This window comes from Engystomops pustulosus, chromosome 8 (genome assembly GCF_040894005.1).
Source record: "Engystomops pustulosus chromosome 8, aEngPut4.maternal, whole genome shotgun sequence".
Taxonomy (NCBI): Eukaryota; Metazoa; Chordata; class Amphibia; order Anura; family Leptodactylidae; genus Engystomops; species Engystomops pustulosus.
In genome coordinates, this window is record NC_092418.1 from 90,787,355 (window position 1) to 90,804,207 (window position 16,853).

Sequence of the window (16,853 nt, forward strand, 5' to 3'; positions counted from 1 at the left end):
CAGGACGTATATACATCTTACCAAGTTCTAATCACCTAGGTGAGGATCGGATCTCAGTACTTCCTCAGCAGATCGGCCTGACACACATGCATTTACCTATGTGTATAACTGGCTGTGGGAGGGAAGGGGTTAAGCCTGTACGCTACATTTCATCACTGCACGTCCATCACCTGCGAATCGTAATAGAAAAAGCGGACAGGGAATCTGCAAGTGACAAGCCGGGTCCGGGATGTGCCGCCAGCGGTGGGGCCGCTCAGCTGCTGCGGAACGTGGTCATGTCTTTGGGTTCGCTGCTCGGCACGCACCAATCGTCAGCTTCGTGGTTGGTTTTGTAATGTTTCCAGGCCGACTTATTATACACAGGGAGGCGCTCTACCGAATCGGTGGATAAAGCCTTGGGATAGAGGAAGAGAGACGTTACTTACTACCATAGCCGGAACGTAACAAACGTTACACTTCTCCTATAGTAAACCTATGGATTCCCCCCTTACCTTGATATATATTACAGCGTCAGTTCCATATCCCTCTAAGGAGTACAGCTTCAGGTCTCCCTGGAAGTAGCGGGCGTACAGTCTGGATATAGGCAAGCCATAGCCGAACCCGGCCTGGGACAAGACAAACATTACAACTATGTGTCATCTATTACAACCATTACATCATAAATGGGGTAATAATGACCCATGAGACGTTCTCACGCGATGGACATCGTCACTTGTGGCCATCAGTAGCCGCAATGGTTCAATATGATGGCTGCAGCTCACGGCCGCCACTTCCATTACTAATGGACACAGTCATCCACCATGATGGGCCACGGTCTAGTGATACAGCCATGACGTGGACTTACCAGCGGTGTGGCACGAGAGGTCTCCATTCTAGGTAGAGGCGCGGTGGAGTACATGTAGTTAAATAGTCTATCGATCTTCCTGAGTGGCACGCCGCCTCCACGATCACTCAGCTGGAATTAGTACAGGACACAGTATTACAGTACAAGTATACAGCATATTAAAGGGAACCTGTCACCACATTTATCTCAAATACAGCTAGTGACAGGTTCCCATAGAGTCCTATTGACTGACACCTTCTTTTACCTTGAAATGGTTTCCCTCAGATCCCCATAAATCATCTTTATACTTCTACCTGGTATACAGAGATATCTATAGTGAGTGGAGGGGGAGTGGAATCCAGCGGCTCCTCTCCATGCTTTCTCAGCATTCAGAAGTAATGTCATGTGACCAGGGTGACATCTTCCCAGGTTAACAAACTGCACCCCATGTATAAATCTGAGCATGTGAAATCACAGCAGCAAGGAGAGGAGTAGAAGTCCATGCAGGCTGCTGTGATTTCATGAGATATATGCATGGGGTACAGTTTGCTAATGTTAGGAGGCTAAAGGACCTCAGATGAAGTCACCCTGGTCACATGACATTACTGCTGCTTGCTGAGAAAGCATGGGGAGGAGATGCTGGATTCAGCCCGAGGCGGCAGGTGACAGGTTCCCTTTAAATATCGTGTTCAGCAGAATTTGCCATTAATAAAACAAACAAAACAACAGCATGGTGTAGACCATACTTGTGTATCATAACCATTTACCTTGACGGTTAAGTCCTCACTTCCCAGGGCTACTCTCACTTTGACGGGAGGATAGACGCCACTGTCTGCGTGGAACTCCATGGTGGCGCGCATGGCATTCTAAGCGGGAAGAAGACAGAGTCACGTGATCACCAATACTAAATATACGTCCCCATATTACTGTAGCAATATAGAACATGTGACAAAATCAGACAATGTGAAGTGTAATCTCCTTGTAGTCGTTGGCCTAAAGCGAACCTGTCACCAGGTATGTCATTCTTAGCTGGTGACGGGTTCCAGTAGCCTGTGCTATGCCGTTTTTAATAAAGCCTTTGTCAGCATTCTGAATCCTTTCAGTAGTTTATAAAACGGTTTCACATTACCCGGCTCCCTGCCAGTAATGTGTGCCAAGTCCCGGGGAAATTGAGACACAAGCTGCTGCAGCCGCCCTCTGTCTCCTCATGCATTCTTCCTCTAATCCCAAGGACTCGCTACACACGCTGCTGGCAGGGAGCAAGGTAATGCGAAACAAAGTTTTATAAACTACTGAAATGATTCATAATGCTGTCAGGCATTTTTTAAATCAGAATAGCATAGCCTATTGGAACCTATCAGCAGCTAAAAATGCTTTAATGCTTAACAACAGTGCTGGTCTTGGGTGTCCCCAAGTGTCTCTTGTGATGGGAGCAGTGCTGTGTATAAAGGCCATGGTCCACCTATTTCTACAAGGCTACTAGAGATCCAATAAGAGTGGAAGCCAAGGGTGCTCACCCCTATATTTGTGATCACTAGGGAGGGCTGACTGTTGGATATTGCAAAATACTCACTATTACTATTGAGACCTGCCACAGGGTGCAATAGGGATTAACAATTAGCGCTTTCTAATGAGATCCCAGCGTCTTAAGCCTCACTAGTCTGTGTTCAGAGTTGTCTGTGATCATAGCACCTGGTTAAAGCACATCTACCACCAGGATGAAGGATTGTAAACCAAGCACACTGACATAATGGTGTGCGCCCCCTCTGGCAGTATCCAATCTTCATATGCCTTTGTTTTGAAGAAAATAAAAAAAGGCTTTACAATTATGCAAATGAGGGGCTTTAGGTTCCTTTAACACCAATGGAGCTCAGAGCCCTCAGGCTCATTTGCATAATTTAAAGCCTTTGTATTGTAAAAAACCAGGGTATAAAAAGCTAAGAGAAGAGCAGATCCTGCCAGAGGGGGCACACACCAGTATGTCAGTGTGCTTGGTTTACAGTCCTTCATCCTGGTGGTAGATGCCCTTGAAAGATTTGGTATTTTTAAAAGTTTGGCGTTTTGGGTTTCCCTACAACAGGATAAAAATAACGATACATAACGATATGTTATAATGAACAATCCTCAGAGGCCCACCTGCCTGGGAAGACTACCCTTTTACCCTATAGGCATTATGGCCATCTTTGTTGAGAAGACCACCCCCAGAAGACGACTGTTTGATGCAATTTTAGGGGGTGTCTCAAACAGCTTTTACTTTATATAGAGGTTTATTATATAGAAATATAACGAAGTCTATCCTTTTAGGAATAGTGAAGTTTAACATGTTCCTCATCATTACCTTGAAAAGCTCAAACACCATGTGGTACAGATGGGAGGGGACATACACCACCTGGATCGGCTGTCCAGGATTCTGTGCTGGGATAGGGATAAAACGCACACAGTCAGTCTTCCATATCTGAAACTAGGATTAACACGTTAGAACTGCAATTTTTTTTTTATGTGCGAAGCGCTGTCCCTGTGCTGGGTAGCCCCACATTCAGTGGGGGAATCTAGCAAAAAGTGTTCAGCTTCCCTGCAGCGCCACCACAGGTGAAAAGAAACATTACACTGTAGTCACTGAAATAGTCTGGTTGAGTAATGCGCAGAGTTACTTGGTCCTCCAGAGAGGGGGTACACATACATCCTTGTAAAATACTTTATTGGGGTATTATGAAAAGTAACTATAAAAAATACATATGATACAGGGACAAATGGAACAGGAAAATATTAAGAATTTTGTGATATTGCACCAGGAGGATAGTCCTGCCCGTCCTGTCTCATTGGTGACTTAATGTCTAGAACTGAATTTGGGGTTGCAAAAGAAAAGTTGTCTATATAAAAAAAAAAAAAAAAAAAAATATTAGAAAACGAATAACGTTAAAAAGTGAGTCTAATCTGTAAACGGTGCTAGAAAGAAGTCCTAGAGAGGACTAACATTTTATTTATATTCCAGGATTGTGGCTGCCCAAGTGAAATGGAGCGAGTCCTCACACTGCTGTGCACTGAGCTTCTCCATAGTCCCTCCCCTCTGATCTAATTCACTCTTGCAGTATCCAACCAGGGACCTGCTGCAGCTTCTGTTTGCAGCAGAGGGGCGGGGCTTTGGAGCTACTGAATACACTAGCACAGCAGTGTGAGGAATGACTTATTGCACCAGTGAAGCTGCAATCCTGGGAAATAAATGAATATTTCATAGTCCTGCACACATAAAGCTATGATTGTACAGCTCCCCAGGGCCAGTACCTAACACTGTGTGGGGCTTTGCGTGGTCTAAACTGCTGACACTTTCCCTTTAACTGTGAAAAGATGAATTACGAGAGGAAGACAATACATACAATTAGGATACGCACCATTGAATTCTGCGAGCTCCAGTACGGGAGAGTTCATATAATACAAGTCACACAGTTGTTTAGCGTTCTCATAGCCGTCTATGGGGGCAGAAGAGACATTAGATATTAAAGAGACATCTAAAACAATGCTGGACAGAAAATCCTAATCATATGGAATTTCCCCCATTATAGATCCCGCTGTACTCAAGATGCTCATCTGCCTGGCTGCTAGGAGAACCTATGTCTTATAGTTCACAACACAGACAGTCCCCGGGTTACGTACAGGATGGTTTCTGTAGGTTTGTTATTTAGTTGAATTTGTAGGCAAGTCAGAACTGTACATTTTATAATTGTAACCGGAGGCAACATTTTTTTGTTCTCTTTGACAATTGGATTTTAAAAATGTTGGATTGTCATAAGAACCAGGATTAAACAATAAAGCTTCATTGCAGACACCTGTGATAAGTGTTAGGCTACATGCACATGATCTATGCCTGACGTACGGTAGTATGGGGGCATACATCGGCGCCAGGTGAGAGGAGGAGGGGGATATCGCTGCTCACTTGTGCCCCTCTCCATAGGAATACACAGCACATGTCCCATCTTTCTATGGGACACATGTGCTGCACCATACCGCTCCCTTACGGCACCGTGAGGCCATTGAAGTGTATGGGAGACGTACATACGCCGTACATACATCCCCCATACATTCGTGTGAAGGTAGCCTTACAGCTGATCATTGTAGCCTGGAACTAAAGTACAGTAAATTACCAACATCCTCAGGTCCCCCAGGTTTTTCCCCCTCTTATGTTCTCTCCGCAGTCATGTTTAACAATTTCTATAATCACTCAATATAAAAATGTTATGACTTGATGCTTCAACTCCATGTAACTTCAGCCAAGTTCAAATTGTTTTAATTCATCAATATCATATCCCTTATGGGTGGCACGGTGGCTGAGTGAGTAGCACTTCTGCCTTGCAGCACTGGGGTCCTGGGTTTGAATTCCACCCAGGTCAACATCTGCAAAGAGTTTGTACGTTCTCTCTGTGTTTGCGTGGGTTTCCTCAGGGTCCTCCGCTTTCCTCACACACTTCAAAACATACTGGTAGGTTGTTTAGGTTGTGAGCCCAATGGGGACAGGGACTGATTTGACAAAATTCTGTGCAGCGCTGCGTAATCTGTGTGCGCTATATACATTAAAAATTATTATTATTTAAAAGAGAAAAAAAAGTTAGTACTGCCATTTGTCACCACTAGGGGAATCTTTGGCACTTGTGGAATTTCTTTAGACGTGAATATGGAGTTAAAAGAGGGACACTCACCATAATGCATTATTAGGATTACTGAAAACAGACTGAAAAATATTCACTTTATAAACATCAAGGTTGTTAATGAACACTACACAGAAGGAGGTCGGTAGGAGCTGAATTATACATGAGAATTATAAAAGGTGTCACAAGTCATTGCCAAACTTGACATTGGCTCCTGCTGGAAAATGTCAGTGGACTCCGACTGTGGTTGGGAGTTTTCCAGAGCAGAGACCTGAGGTGACCCCTCTCGTAGTTACTCACTGCTGCATGTGTGGCTGGGGGAGTCCAGACCAGAATTTTTTTTATAAAATATATTATATATTTATTAGATAAATAAATCGCTTTTCATTAAGAATTCCTGAGAGGACAACTAAGGTCGTGTTTACACTGCAGGATTCGGAGCTTCTGGAAATCAGCATTTATGAAGGGGTTTTTGGTGCATATTTTTTTGGTGCAGATCAATGGAAATCTCCATATGGATCCACTAGAAATCAGGTCATGATGCTTCTTCTTCCAACAAAATAAAAAAAGTGAAATCTTACCTCTCACAACATCCACCACGTCACACACTGGGTCTATGCTGCCGATGTGTTTCGGATGAGCAGGGTTCTCCTTCACTTTTCCACCAAACAGCAAAGCTACAATATAAAGAGATCACTGAGAAAGAGAAGTCGTAAAGCATTTGGGAACATCAGATAATAACAGCTTATATTATAGCTGCTGCAGGTAGTACAGCCGTCCCCAAACCTAAAGTATCAATTGGAAAATAAAGATTCAGCCGTCACTATGACTTGTCTATGGGCAGCGTAAGACAACTGGCTGGAGCAGGAGCCTCAGTAGCTAAACTAGCGGGAAACCGTGGCCATGTCTCCCCCCCCTTGGGTAAGTATTGTGCTCTTTGGTGAACTCCAGTCAGGACCAGCAGGACATAAACTCCTGAACTCCCTGCAGACTATACATATAAATGCTGCACTAATAAGTCATTCTGGGTTTAGTGCTCCTAAACCTGTAGGGGCGATATACACTCTTCTCAGTACATAAAATTATTCAAGAAAATCTGGTTTCTCCCGTGCCATGAAATCTATTCCCTGAACACTTCAACTCAAAGATTTTAATTACTCAACTCACTAAGCTACAAGAATCCTACAGTGGGCAAACGCTGGCACACCCTAATGACTCACAAAGCGGGCACCGGTATACATGCAAGAACAGGTGCTGGTGATCTGATCACTGCTATACCATCAGAATCATGGGAGAATACAATATGTGTGGAGCAAGAATCAGCAGCATCTTTATAGTTGCCCAAGGAAGGGGCAGTCCTAACCCACAAATGCTTTGCAGAAGTTTACAGGTAGTTAGCGTCCATCTTCACTTGTATCGAATACTTAAAGTGTAACAAAACCTTTCAGAAATGAATAAACTTTGTAATATACTTCACTAAGTAAATCAGCTATGATTCCTCCTGTAGTGAGCAGTGCATCTAAAAGCCTCAGACAGATAAGGAGGCTAATGATTAACACTATCCATACCTAGCTCATATTTCCTCTTCATGATTAAGCTCTCTGGGGAGTTTATACTATCCGGAGACTGACTGTCAGGAGTGATTAGACACTTTATCTGGTTCCTTTATCTCTCAGCTGTCAGTGGATACAGAACAGAAACCAGATTTACATAAAGTGCTTAAAATATTGAAGGAGGAAGGAGCAGATTTCTTAAATTAAGTATATTACAACGTTAACCATTATCATCTGTTCTATTCATTTATAAGATTTTGTAGAAAGGCAAGTTACACTTTAAATAGGAGAGAAGCTGTGTTTCCTCTGGGGTACTATAACTTTGGGGGCCATTGATTTTTGCTATTTTCATCAGCCCCACAGATATCAGATATAGCGCCATTTTCCTTAGCCACTCCATTTAAACTCCTCCCCCTCTAGTTGACAACCCCTTCCCTAATGTGTGATCCCCAATTATTAGACCTGCATCTTGCATCCTTGGGAAAACTAAACAGCGTGCGGCAATAACCCACAGTCTTCTTACTTACTGTGCTGGTTCAGAAGCATCCGGATCGATATGCGGCTCATGTAGAAGCGATCTAAGAAATACTGCACATTTTGAGAGGTTACTGGGTCGGCTCCAAAGCTGTCCTTGTATTCCACCACCCCCTGCGCCATGGTTGGGATGACATCATTGTGACGATTCCGGATCGTTATTACCGTATCTGTGAAGCTTTAAAAAAATGATAATTAAAAAAAGAAAAAAAAAAAAAAGGGGAAAAGCATTGAATGTCCCCCTTATCGATGCCGTGTATTGATGAGAGGTGTCAAATAAGGATTAATAGGGGGCGTTATTAAAATTGTTTAATATGAAATTTTGCCAATACTCTGCGCTCTGCTTGCGTGAAGTTAAAATGTGAAGCTGCAAGACTAAGCTTAAATTCATTTGCCTTATGTAAACATTTCTTCAATTGGATGTGAATTAAAAAAAAAATGTTCCTGTGTGAAGATAATTTCTCATAAATGTAGTCATGTTGTCCCTTAGAAACCAGATAGCTTCCTCGGATACAACCACCCCGCACTCTGGCAGCGGTGGCCAGACTTGTGCTAAAGAGTCCTGCCTATAGCAATCATTACCACAGGACAGCTGGGGACATACAGTAACTCCCGGACATTTTATATACAATAACCTTTTGTTTCTTTGTGCAATCCCTCCGGCAGAGGTGGTCGTATCCGAGGACACAGCCTTGTTTCTAAAGGACAACGTGGCACTTGTGAGCTACTGCCATATTCGTCTCTAGGACACTGACGGAAATATATAAACGTTCTCAGCTACTTCCATCACTGCCATAGCAAATTTGCATTATAATGGACCCCCATTCTCGTAATCCATGAGGGTCCATTCTTTTAGCTAAAAATTCTTAAAAATCACCATAAAAATCAACTTTATCTCTCCTGGCATCAGAGGGGGCATGTCATGCTCAGTCATGCCTCGCAACTCCTCCCCATTCAGCACTTCATGTCATGTGACCAGATTGATGTCATTAAAGGTCCTTTTGCCCACTAAAAGTTGAAAAATCTTCCCCATGTATGCATCTGATCACATGGAATCACAGCAACCTCCTCGGAGACATGGGGAGGAGTAGACGTCCATGGAAACATGCTGCAATTTCATCTGATTAGATACATTCATGGGGTAGATTTTGCAAATGTCAGTGGGCAAAGGACCTTAGATGACATCACCCTGGTCACATCACATGGAGTGCTGAATGGTGAGGATCCACTGGACTTGGCCGAGTAGGACATGATCCCTATGACTTGCTGCTGATGTAAGGGAAACTATTTTTAACCAAAGGGCATCATCTAGTTAATAAAGCTCTATGGGAACCTGTCACCAGCTGTATTTGTGAAAAAATGTGGTGACAGGTTCCCTTTAAGCCCTAACTAGACCCCTAGAAGGTGCAAAATAAATCAAAAGCAAGTTGTGTCCAATTACACTTGTTGATTACCTAAAACTATTGATTGCAGAAACAATAGATGTCAATGACCCAGCACAGAGAACTTACTTCCTCACTGTGTCCGGATCATCTGTATTTCTGTCTTTAAAATCAACTATCTCCTGGAAACTCTGTACATACCTGGAAAGAAAGAACATACATGACCAGAGAGGCAAAGACCCAGAGCACACAAGGCTCAAGAAAGAACTGGAAAGCATAACTTCCATTACCCACAATGACAAATGTGCAGAACAAGACAAAAACAAATCATGAACTTCCCATCCGTCCCCTTTATTAGGCCTTGCAGGATAAACCAAGCACCGTGACTGTGATGATCTTCTTATATTTGTTATCTGTGGCCTCCTTCCTTCTAAAATCAGGCAGAGGGAGAAGGGAGTGGGGGGGGGGGGGGCTGTGAAGCTGCAGCATGGAGTGGCTCTAGTAACACCCCCAGAGCCCTTCTGGTTCATGACCAAAGTTGATTTTAGAAGGAAGAAGGTCATGGATTTATGAGTAAGTGTCCCTGGTTCCTCTTATAATTTTATAACTTTTACGGTTTTTCAGCAAAGCGTGATAACAGGGGACCCTTATCACGCTTTGCTGAAAAGCAGTAAAAGTTTATAAATATATATAGATAAAACAGATCTGGAGAAAGTAAAAACCTCACAGTAATCTGCTCCAGTTTCCTCACATACGTAAATATGTTAAATGCGCTTTATATTAGCAACACACACATCACTGTGGTTCGTAGGTCATGTCAGTAACATGGAAGCAGCTTCCTATTTGCCAGATTAATTACTGTATTCCAAAGCTAAAAATACATTGTATTCATGGCATAAAGAAAAGATGCAAAATGTCCTTTGTAGCAACGAGGAAGGAACAACTTTCTGCTACTCCATTCTATATTGTAGGGTCCTATAACCTACAGCCAAGGGCCTGAACACTAAGCAGGACCTGGTAACAATCAATGTGCAACACTACTGGGCCCCACACAGAAGGGCATCCCACAGCTCCTGGACTACGGTGCCCAAGTTCTACAAGGAGTCCCAGAAAGGCTTTTGGGGATGATCACTGGGGTTTAGTTCTCTCTCACAATAAGCATTGGACATTAGTCCTAAAATCCCTACAAGGGTGGGAATTTTTAAAGGCTCCCGGAAGCCGTAGCCCCGTTCTTACCAGCTCTGCACCAGTTTGATGGAAGGCATCTTCAGGAGGTTATCCGGAAGCAAATTAATCTCCTTCATTATATTCGCCAATCGTACGGGAAGCTCTTGTCGGAGAAAAATAAAAGACGTTTTTTCACAGGCGTTCACCGATCCTGCAGAGAAGGATATACCACAAATCAAATATGACCAACGGGTGGCTTTGACAGGTGATAATAGTAAACTGTGTGGCATATTTTGTTAAAGGGGTTGTCCACTTTACCTAATTTTTTTTGTAATGTGTGTAAGTGTGGGGGGCAGGATATTAGGTAATTTACTAATATCCATCTATTAAAAGTTCTGCTCTGCTTCATTGATACGTCTGTTACCTCATCAGCCAGAGATTCCTGTCCATAATATAGCCGCAAACGGAGGGTCATGTGATTTTATTGGTCCATGAACAATCGCCCTGCCAGGACCCTAAACTTGAGGTCTTGGCAGGGCGATTGCTCATGGACAGATAAAAGCCCCATGTGCTTTACCTGTCCACCATAAATGAGGCAGATCAGAGGGAGAAATCGCTGTGTTCCCTGCAGGATTTCTACAATTTTTGAGTCAGGATCATATAGAAAATGCTGCAGACTGACCAAAAATGGGAACAATTTACTATTTCTCCTTGATTTTTTGCATTTATTCATAGGTGGAGTGTTCCTTTAAATTCACACATGATCCCTCACCCAGTCGCACCCAATTCTTTTATATGAGGGATCACCTGCAGCTGCTGTATACACAATGCAATGGTTTTCATTTAAGATCACGTTAGAAGCTGAAGGGCAAAAAACCAGGAGAACGAGCTGCAGAAAGCGTCACAGAATTTTCCAGGGAAGTCACCAGGAAGTGGTTTTTGGATGGAGGAATAACACAGGACGGGCTTTGTGTACAAACTTTAGGAAAATATGTAATACCTCTGCTTTCCGGATTTACACATGAATATTCATGGACTATTCTACAGGGAAACTAAGTAAAAAGTTTTACTTTGTAGCAGTCAGTCGCGTCCGGTTGCATTTTGATGAGTTGCAGGGTCTCATCCGAAAACCGTGCAGAATATTTCTGCCTTCAAATCTTGTTTTTTTACAACCGTTTTAGGGCCAAGTGCACACAACCCGGATTATGTGCAAAGCACACGATCGGGTCCTCACCCCTCCCCTATCCAAACATAGGACCTGCTCTATACTCTGTGGTGCAGTTCTATCACAGTGCGGACAGACAGACCTCCCTATCGTATCGTGACTGTGTGTCATTAGGGTCAAGTACATGAAGCCTATGGATTCCCGACGTATACTTACAATGGAGGGTATTGCTTATACAGTGGGGTACATCCTCTGGTTCAGCTCCTCTCCCTTAAAGCGGGAGGAGGAGTGAACATCAGCAGCAGCCAGTGATTTGCTGTTTCGGGGTCTCCCGAGTGACATAACATCACAGAAGGCACAACCACACTAAACACTCAGCTGAGGTGGGGGATGGGTGCCATACAGTTGCATCTGTCCCCCATAGCTTCTAATGGCCTCCACTGAGCATATACTGGATAACAGCTTATTATCCAACATTTCCTGCTGGATGTGACATACGCTGAGAGGATACTGAGCAAAAAAGTCTAAGGAATAGGACAAGTGAAAAGGTACAGCAGTTTTCAGCCTTTAACCTTATGTTAGGAGCCAAACAATAGAAATATATTTGTCGGCCATAAACGTAACCCAAAAGATGTCACTGACCATAATGGGATTTGTCGGGCACCATTTAGATTCCATTACAAGACAAACAAGTCCTGCATGAAGGACCCTTAGTTGTAGAAAGCAAATCACCAAACCAAGAACACGATAACGACAATGAGGAGTCTCCTGCTGAAGGTTTCCAATGTAATTTAGGTTTTCCAAAACCTGCAGCAAAAATTGAGGGGTCATGTATTTAAAAACCCGCTACAAGCCAGGGAACACTTCAGTTTTTTTATGCAGAATATGGTGATATTTCTGAAATGGTAAACTCATAGATCAGGGGTCACAGATCGATTTCATTTACATCCTACATTCACTGAGAAAAATGATGGAAGATTTCAGCACCGAAGCCTAGAAAGGTGAATTCAGCTCCGAATTATTGCACAGGCTGTAACACAAGATGGAAGACACAGATGTATTTGAGAGTTAATAAACTTGTTGTGTAGCCAGACGATTCCCTGATTACTTTTTGCAGACATTTCTGGCCCTTAGTCACCACACACTAATATTATAACCAGCCGAGGTCCAGCACCCGCTTCCTAGCACCCACTGCAAACAAACCAGACACAGACGCTGCTGGCTACTTGCCCTTGAGGCACAGATGAAGGTAATGCATTGCGGGCTATTTATAAGCTCAGGACCTGGTACGTGTTCACACGCTGCTTTATTGTGAAATAGTCAGACGCCTCGTACAAGGGGATCACGTTGCACATCATTGTGTTAGCAGCTCAGAAATGATTCAGCACTACAGAACAAGGGGTGAAGGGTTAGACCCACACCAGGGGCAAGGTTATAGAGGAGTCATGTCTGTACAAAAGCTGCCAGGAATATGAGGCCTAAATAGTAATCGCCTAAAGATCACAGGAGGGAATATGAAGCCTGGATATTATCAGTCAGTTTGTGGGGGATAACGTAGTTTATCACATGCTTACAGTCCTCTGTATTGTTCAGTTATTCCTCCTGGACATTTCTTAATCAGTTAACAGCTCCACGTTCCCATTGTCCATGTGTTATTCTAATATGTCCAACCCCAAGACACAGAAAGACCAGGGAGTCACTAACATCCTCTGTGTTCTTTTGGCTATAGAGAAAGGATAAAACCAATAACCGGTATCATCCCCATCTAACAAAGTGATGACATACTAGTAGAATATACTATTATTCTATGACTAATAAGGTCCATACTATGGTCCCCTAGAGGTCCTGACAATAAAGGGGGTGAACATGGGTGACACTACCTATAGTGGTACTGTGTCAAACTAACAAAACTTAAAGGGGTTGGGCCATGGGAAACAGAATATGGGTGACCCTATTAGGAGTCGTATACTTACCCTGAACTTTAAAAAAAAAGGTCAAAGGTCGATTATTTGGAGCCCAAAAAAGAAGACTGTTAAACATGGGATTAGTGGGGACGCTTCTGGTTTAAATAGAACATAACCATATGTGTATTTTAGGAAATGCCTGCATTCTTTATTGCATGTTTTACAGTCCTCTGTTATTACTACTGGTAAACAAACATTCCCATTCTACTTGTCAACACGCTGTGTCCCTATTCTCTAGCACAGACGGCACTGACACTACAGAGTCAGAGGTTAAAAGAAAACACATCATGGACAATGGGAATGTGAAATCCCAGCTGTTTGTCTGTCCAGGAGGAATAACAGAGGAACACAACAATGCAGGGATTGCAAGCAGCGTCCTCATTCCTCTGATATCATCTGACCAGGTTATTATGTCTTATTTGGTAGTAGATCTACCCGGTGATTTATCATGATGATCTATTTTATCACTCACAGATCTTTACGAGGTGACCGCTTCTCTCAGGTTGATAAGTGACAGCAAAGTGACAAGTTCTCTGAGCATCAGAAAAGTCAGTTTTTAAAGCTCTATTCATATTAAAGGGGGTATAGCCTATACTTAGAATAGATCCTCAATATCAGATAGGTGCAGCGCCCCCATAGATCAGCTGTGCTGCAACAGGAAGCAGAAAGTGACGTTCTCTGTATAGTGGTCAGACCTGGTTACTGCAGCTCGCATTTGAAAGAAAACTAAGCTGCAATGACTCAGTTCAGCCACTACATAGAGGTCAGAGGTTCCTCTTCCATTCTCTGTGTGTTGTACCTCCATCATTTTGATATTATGTAGTGTAAGGTGGTGGGACGTCCCTTTAAGGGGGTGTGCCAACCACTACCATACTGCCCCCTAGAGACAAGACCTGGAAACTGCACAGGTTGGATCTGACCCGATGAATGAACTCACCAAAATCCAAGAACTGCTTCATGGAGAGGGGGGATGGGGAGAACTTGGAGTAGTAGTCCACCAGAGTGGGGGTGCTGCTGCTGGTGAGGGGGGCGCTTCTCATCAGCGCACGGAGGAGCCGCATTGTGTGACAGATGTTGGGACCCCGCGGGATCTCCTGTAGAGGGCGCTAATGAACACACCACCCCCTTTACAGTAACATGAATGTATCCCGTCCTCTCCCGTGCACCGCTTACACCGTGTCCTCTCCGGTTCAAGGATGAAGATTCTCCACTCACACGCTTTTCTCCCACCCCAGCCAATCAGACAGCACAGAAGACAGTGAGGGGCGTGGTGACTGTAATAAACAACCGGTGCCATGTTGGACCTCCCAACCAATCATAGTAAGTAATTTATACCACATGACACAGCGAATAACCAATAAGGATCCTGATGCGCGTACCGCCTACTGTCAAATATCGACCAATAGAACGGGAGGAAGTGAATTGTTAACCAATCAACGAAGGAAGAGCATTCTTAAGGAAGATCGTCACCCGCTCAGCGCGTATTGGGAGAGAGACCTTGAAAAAGACTATAGAAGGGCGGGCGTGAGGGAAACTATTGAGAGCGCCCTCTGTCTGCTGTAGGAGGGAGCTGTAATTGCCATGTTGCACATGCGCAGTATTTACACTACGGACACGAAGTTTTTCCTTACATGTTGTACTTCACATTACAACTATATTTTTATTTAAATTTTTGCCACTTATTTATATAAAAAAAAAGTACTATTTCTAAATGTTGTGCTCATCATGCCGTTAGTCTAACCACCCAAATTGGTTGCTAAGTAACTGTTGGTGATATATTCCTCTACAGCGGCCAACTTGGGGGGGGGGGGTATGTTGCCCACTTAGAAGCTATAGAGTTAAATGTTTTAATTCAGCTATTTTTCTCATTTAACCCCTTAAGGACGCAGCTATTTTACAGCTTAAGGCTCAGTCCCATTTTTTGGATTCTGACCTGCGTCTCTTTATATGGTTATAACTTTTGAACACTGTTACTTATCAAAGCGATTCTGAGATTGTTTTTTCCCCACATGTTGTACTTCATTTTAGTGGTAAATTTTGGCTGATAAGTTTTGCGTTTATTTACAAAAAAAAGAAAAAAATGATAAATTTTTAGAAAAATTTGCCATTTTCGAAATTCAAAATCACCGCGTTTTCAGGCAGATAGATTTACCACCTAAATAACTTGCAGAATAACATTTCCCATTTGTCTACTTTACATTTTCATAATTTTTGAAATGTTTGGATAATTTATTTTCACGTCACGCGGCCTACAAATCGAATAGCGATTTTCCGTATTTTCAGAATTGACTATTTTGGGGATAAATACTGTTTGAAATTAAGTTTTACATATTTAGCATCAAAAACCCCCTATATAACCAACCCATTTTCAAATCTGCACCCCTCAAACTATCAGAAACAGCTTTTACGAAGATTGTTAACCCCTTGAGATCTTCATAGTAATTGAATCAAAATGGCGGTGAAATTTAGAATGGTCGAATTTTGTCGGTTATACGTTCATTTAGCCCTAAAATTTACACATTTCCAAAAGATAAAAAGAGAAAACTCATCATAAAATTTGTTCTGCAATTTCTCCTGAGTACAAAGACCACATGTGGACGTTATTTGTGTTATGGGGGCACAGCGAGGCGAAGAAGGGAAGGAGCACCCTGCAGCTGCCAGGATTTTAGTTTCCTCATTGGCCCCTTTTGAAGGATATAAAATTTTCGCTTTTCCGTTATTTTGGTCATGTGACGGCATTTTTTTTGCGCGATGAGATGCTTTTTCCAGTGTTACCATTTTGGGGTTGGTATCAACTATTGTTGAAAATTTAGGAACTTTTTTTGAGGTCATGAGTAGAAAAGCATCAATTCTGTACTGGATTTTTTACTTTTTTTTTTTTTCGTGTTCACCTTATATCCTAATAATCCTGTTATCTTTATTCTATGGGTCGATACGATTACGGGGATACCAGACATGAATATTTTTTCTTATGTTTTACTAAATTTGCCAAATAAAACCCTAATGTGGGGAAAAATCTATCATTTTTGCATCGCCGTCTTCCAAGTGGCATAACATTGTTACGTTTTTGGCTACAGAGCTGGTTGATGGCTTGTTTTTTGCGGGACATGTTGTTCTTTGCAACAGTATCATTCTGGTAGCCAATGTTTTGTTGATCACTTTTTATTGCATTTTTAGTGGGATAAAATAGGTAAAAATCATAATTTTTGGCGGGTTTTTAACGTTTTTCTTTTTACGGCGTTCATCATATGGGTTCAATAGTTATTTAGTTTTATTCTATGGATTGTTACGGACGTGGTGATATGTGGGGTTTGTGTTATGATTTAGACTTTTTTGGGCGTTATATGTCTCTTTATATGTTTTGGGGCTTATGGGCATTTTTTAGTGATTTATAAAGTTATTTTGTATTGAAAAACATTTTTTTTTTTACTTGATCCACCATGGGATATGAACAAGCAATCATTTGATTGCTTGTTCATGATAATACTCTGCAATACTGATGTATTGCAGGGTATTAGCAGTGCCAGCCTATGCAGATGCATAGGCTGACACTTTGCCTTTAAGATGACGTCACAGATGCCATCTTAAAGGCACTGCCTTCAGGCTTCTCTGGGGTCCCGATCGG

General features: G+C 42.6%; 1 protein-coding gene across 1 annotated transcript; it reads right to left on the reverse strand.

Moving 5' to 3' along the window:
• PDK1 (pyruvate dehydrogenase kinase 1) lies at nucleotides 1-14,516 on the reverse strand. Its single transcript, XM_072121719.1, has 11 exons — nucleotides 14,166-14,516; nucleotides 10,169-10,310; nucleotides 9,062-9,133; nucleotides 7,544-7,728; nucleotides 6,045-6,140; nucleotides 4,213-4,290; nucleotides 3,162-3,238; nucleotides 1,591-1,689; nucleotides 845-955; nucleotides 492-605; nucleotides 1-394 (listed from the first exon to the last, which is right to left on the reverse strand). The coding sequence occupies exons 1-11, from the start codon at nucleotides 14,287-14,289 to the stop codon at nucleotides 254-256; spliced, it is 1,239 nt and encodes a 412-aa protein (XP_071977820.1). The 5' UTR covers nucleotides 14,290-14,516; the 3' UTR covers nucleotides 1-253.
• Nucleotides 14,517-16,853: the final 2,337 nt, after the last annotated feature.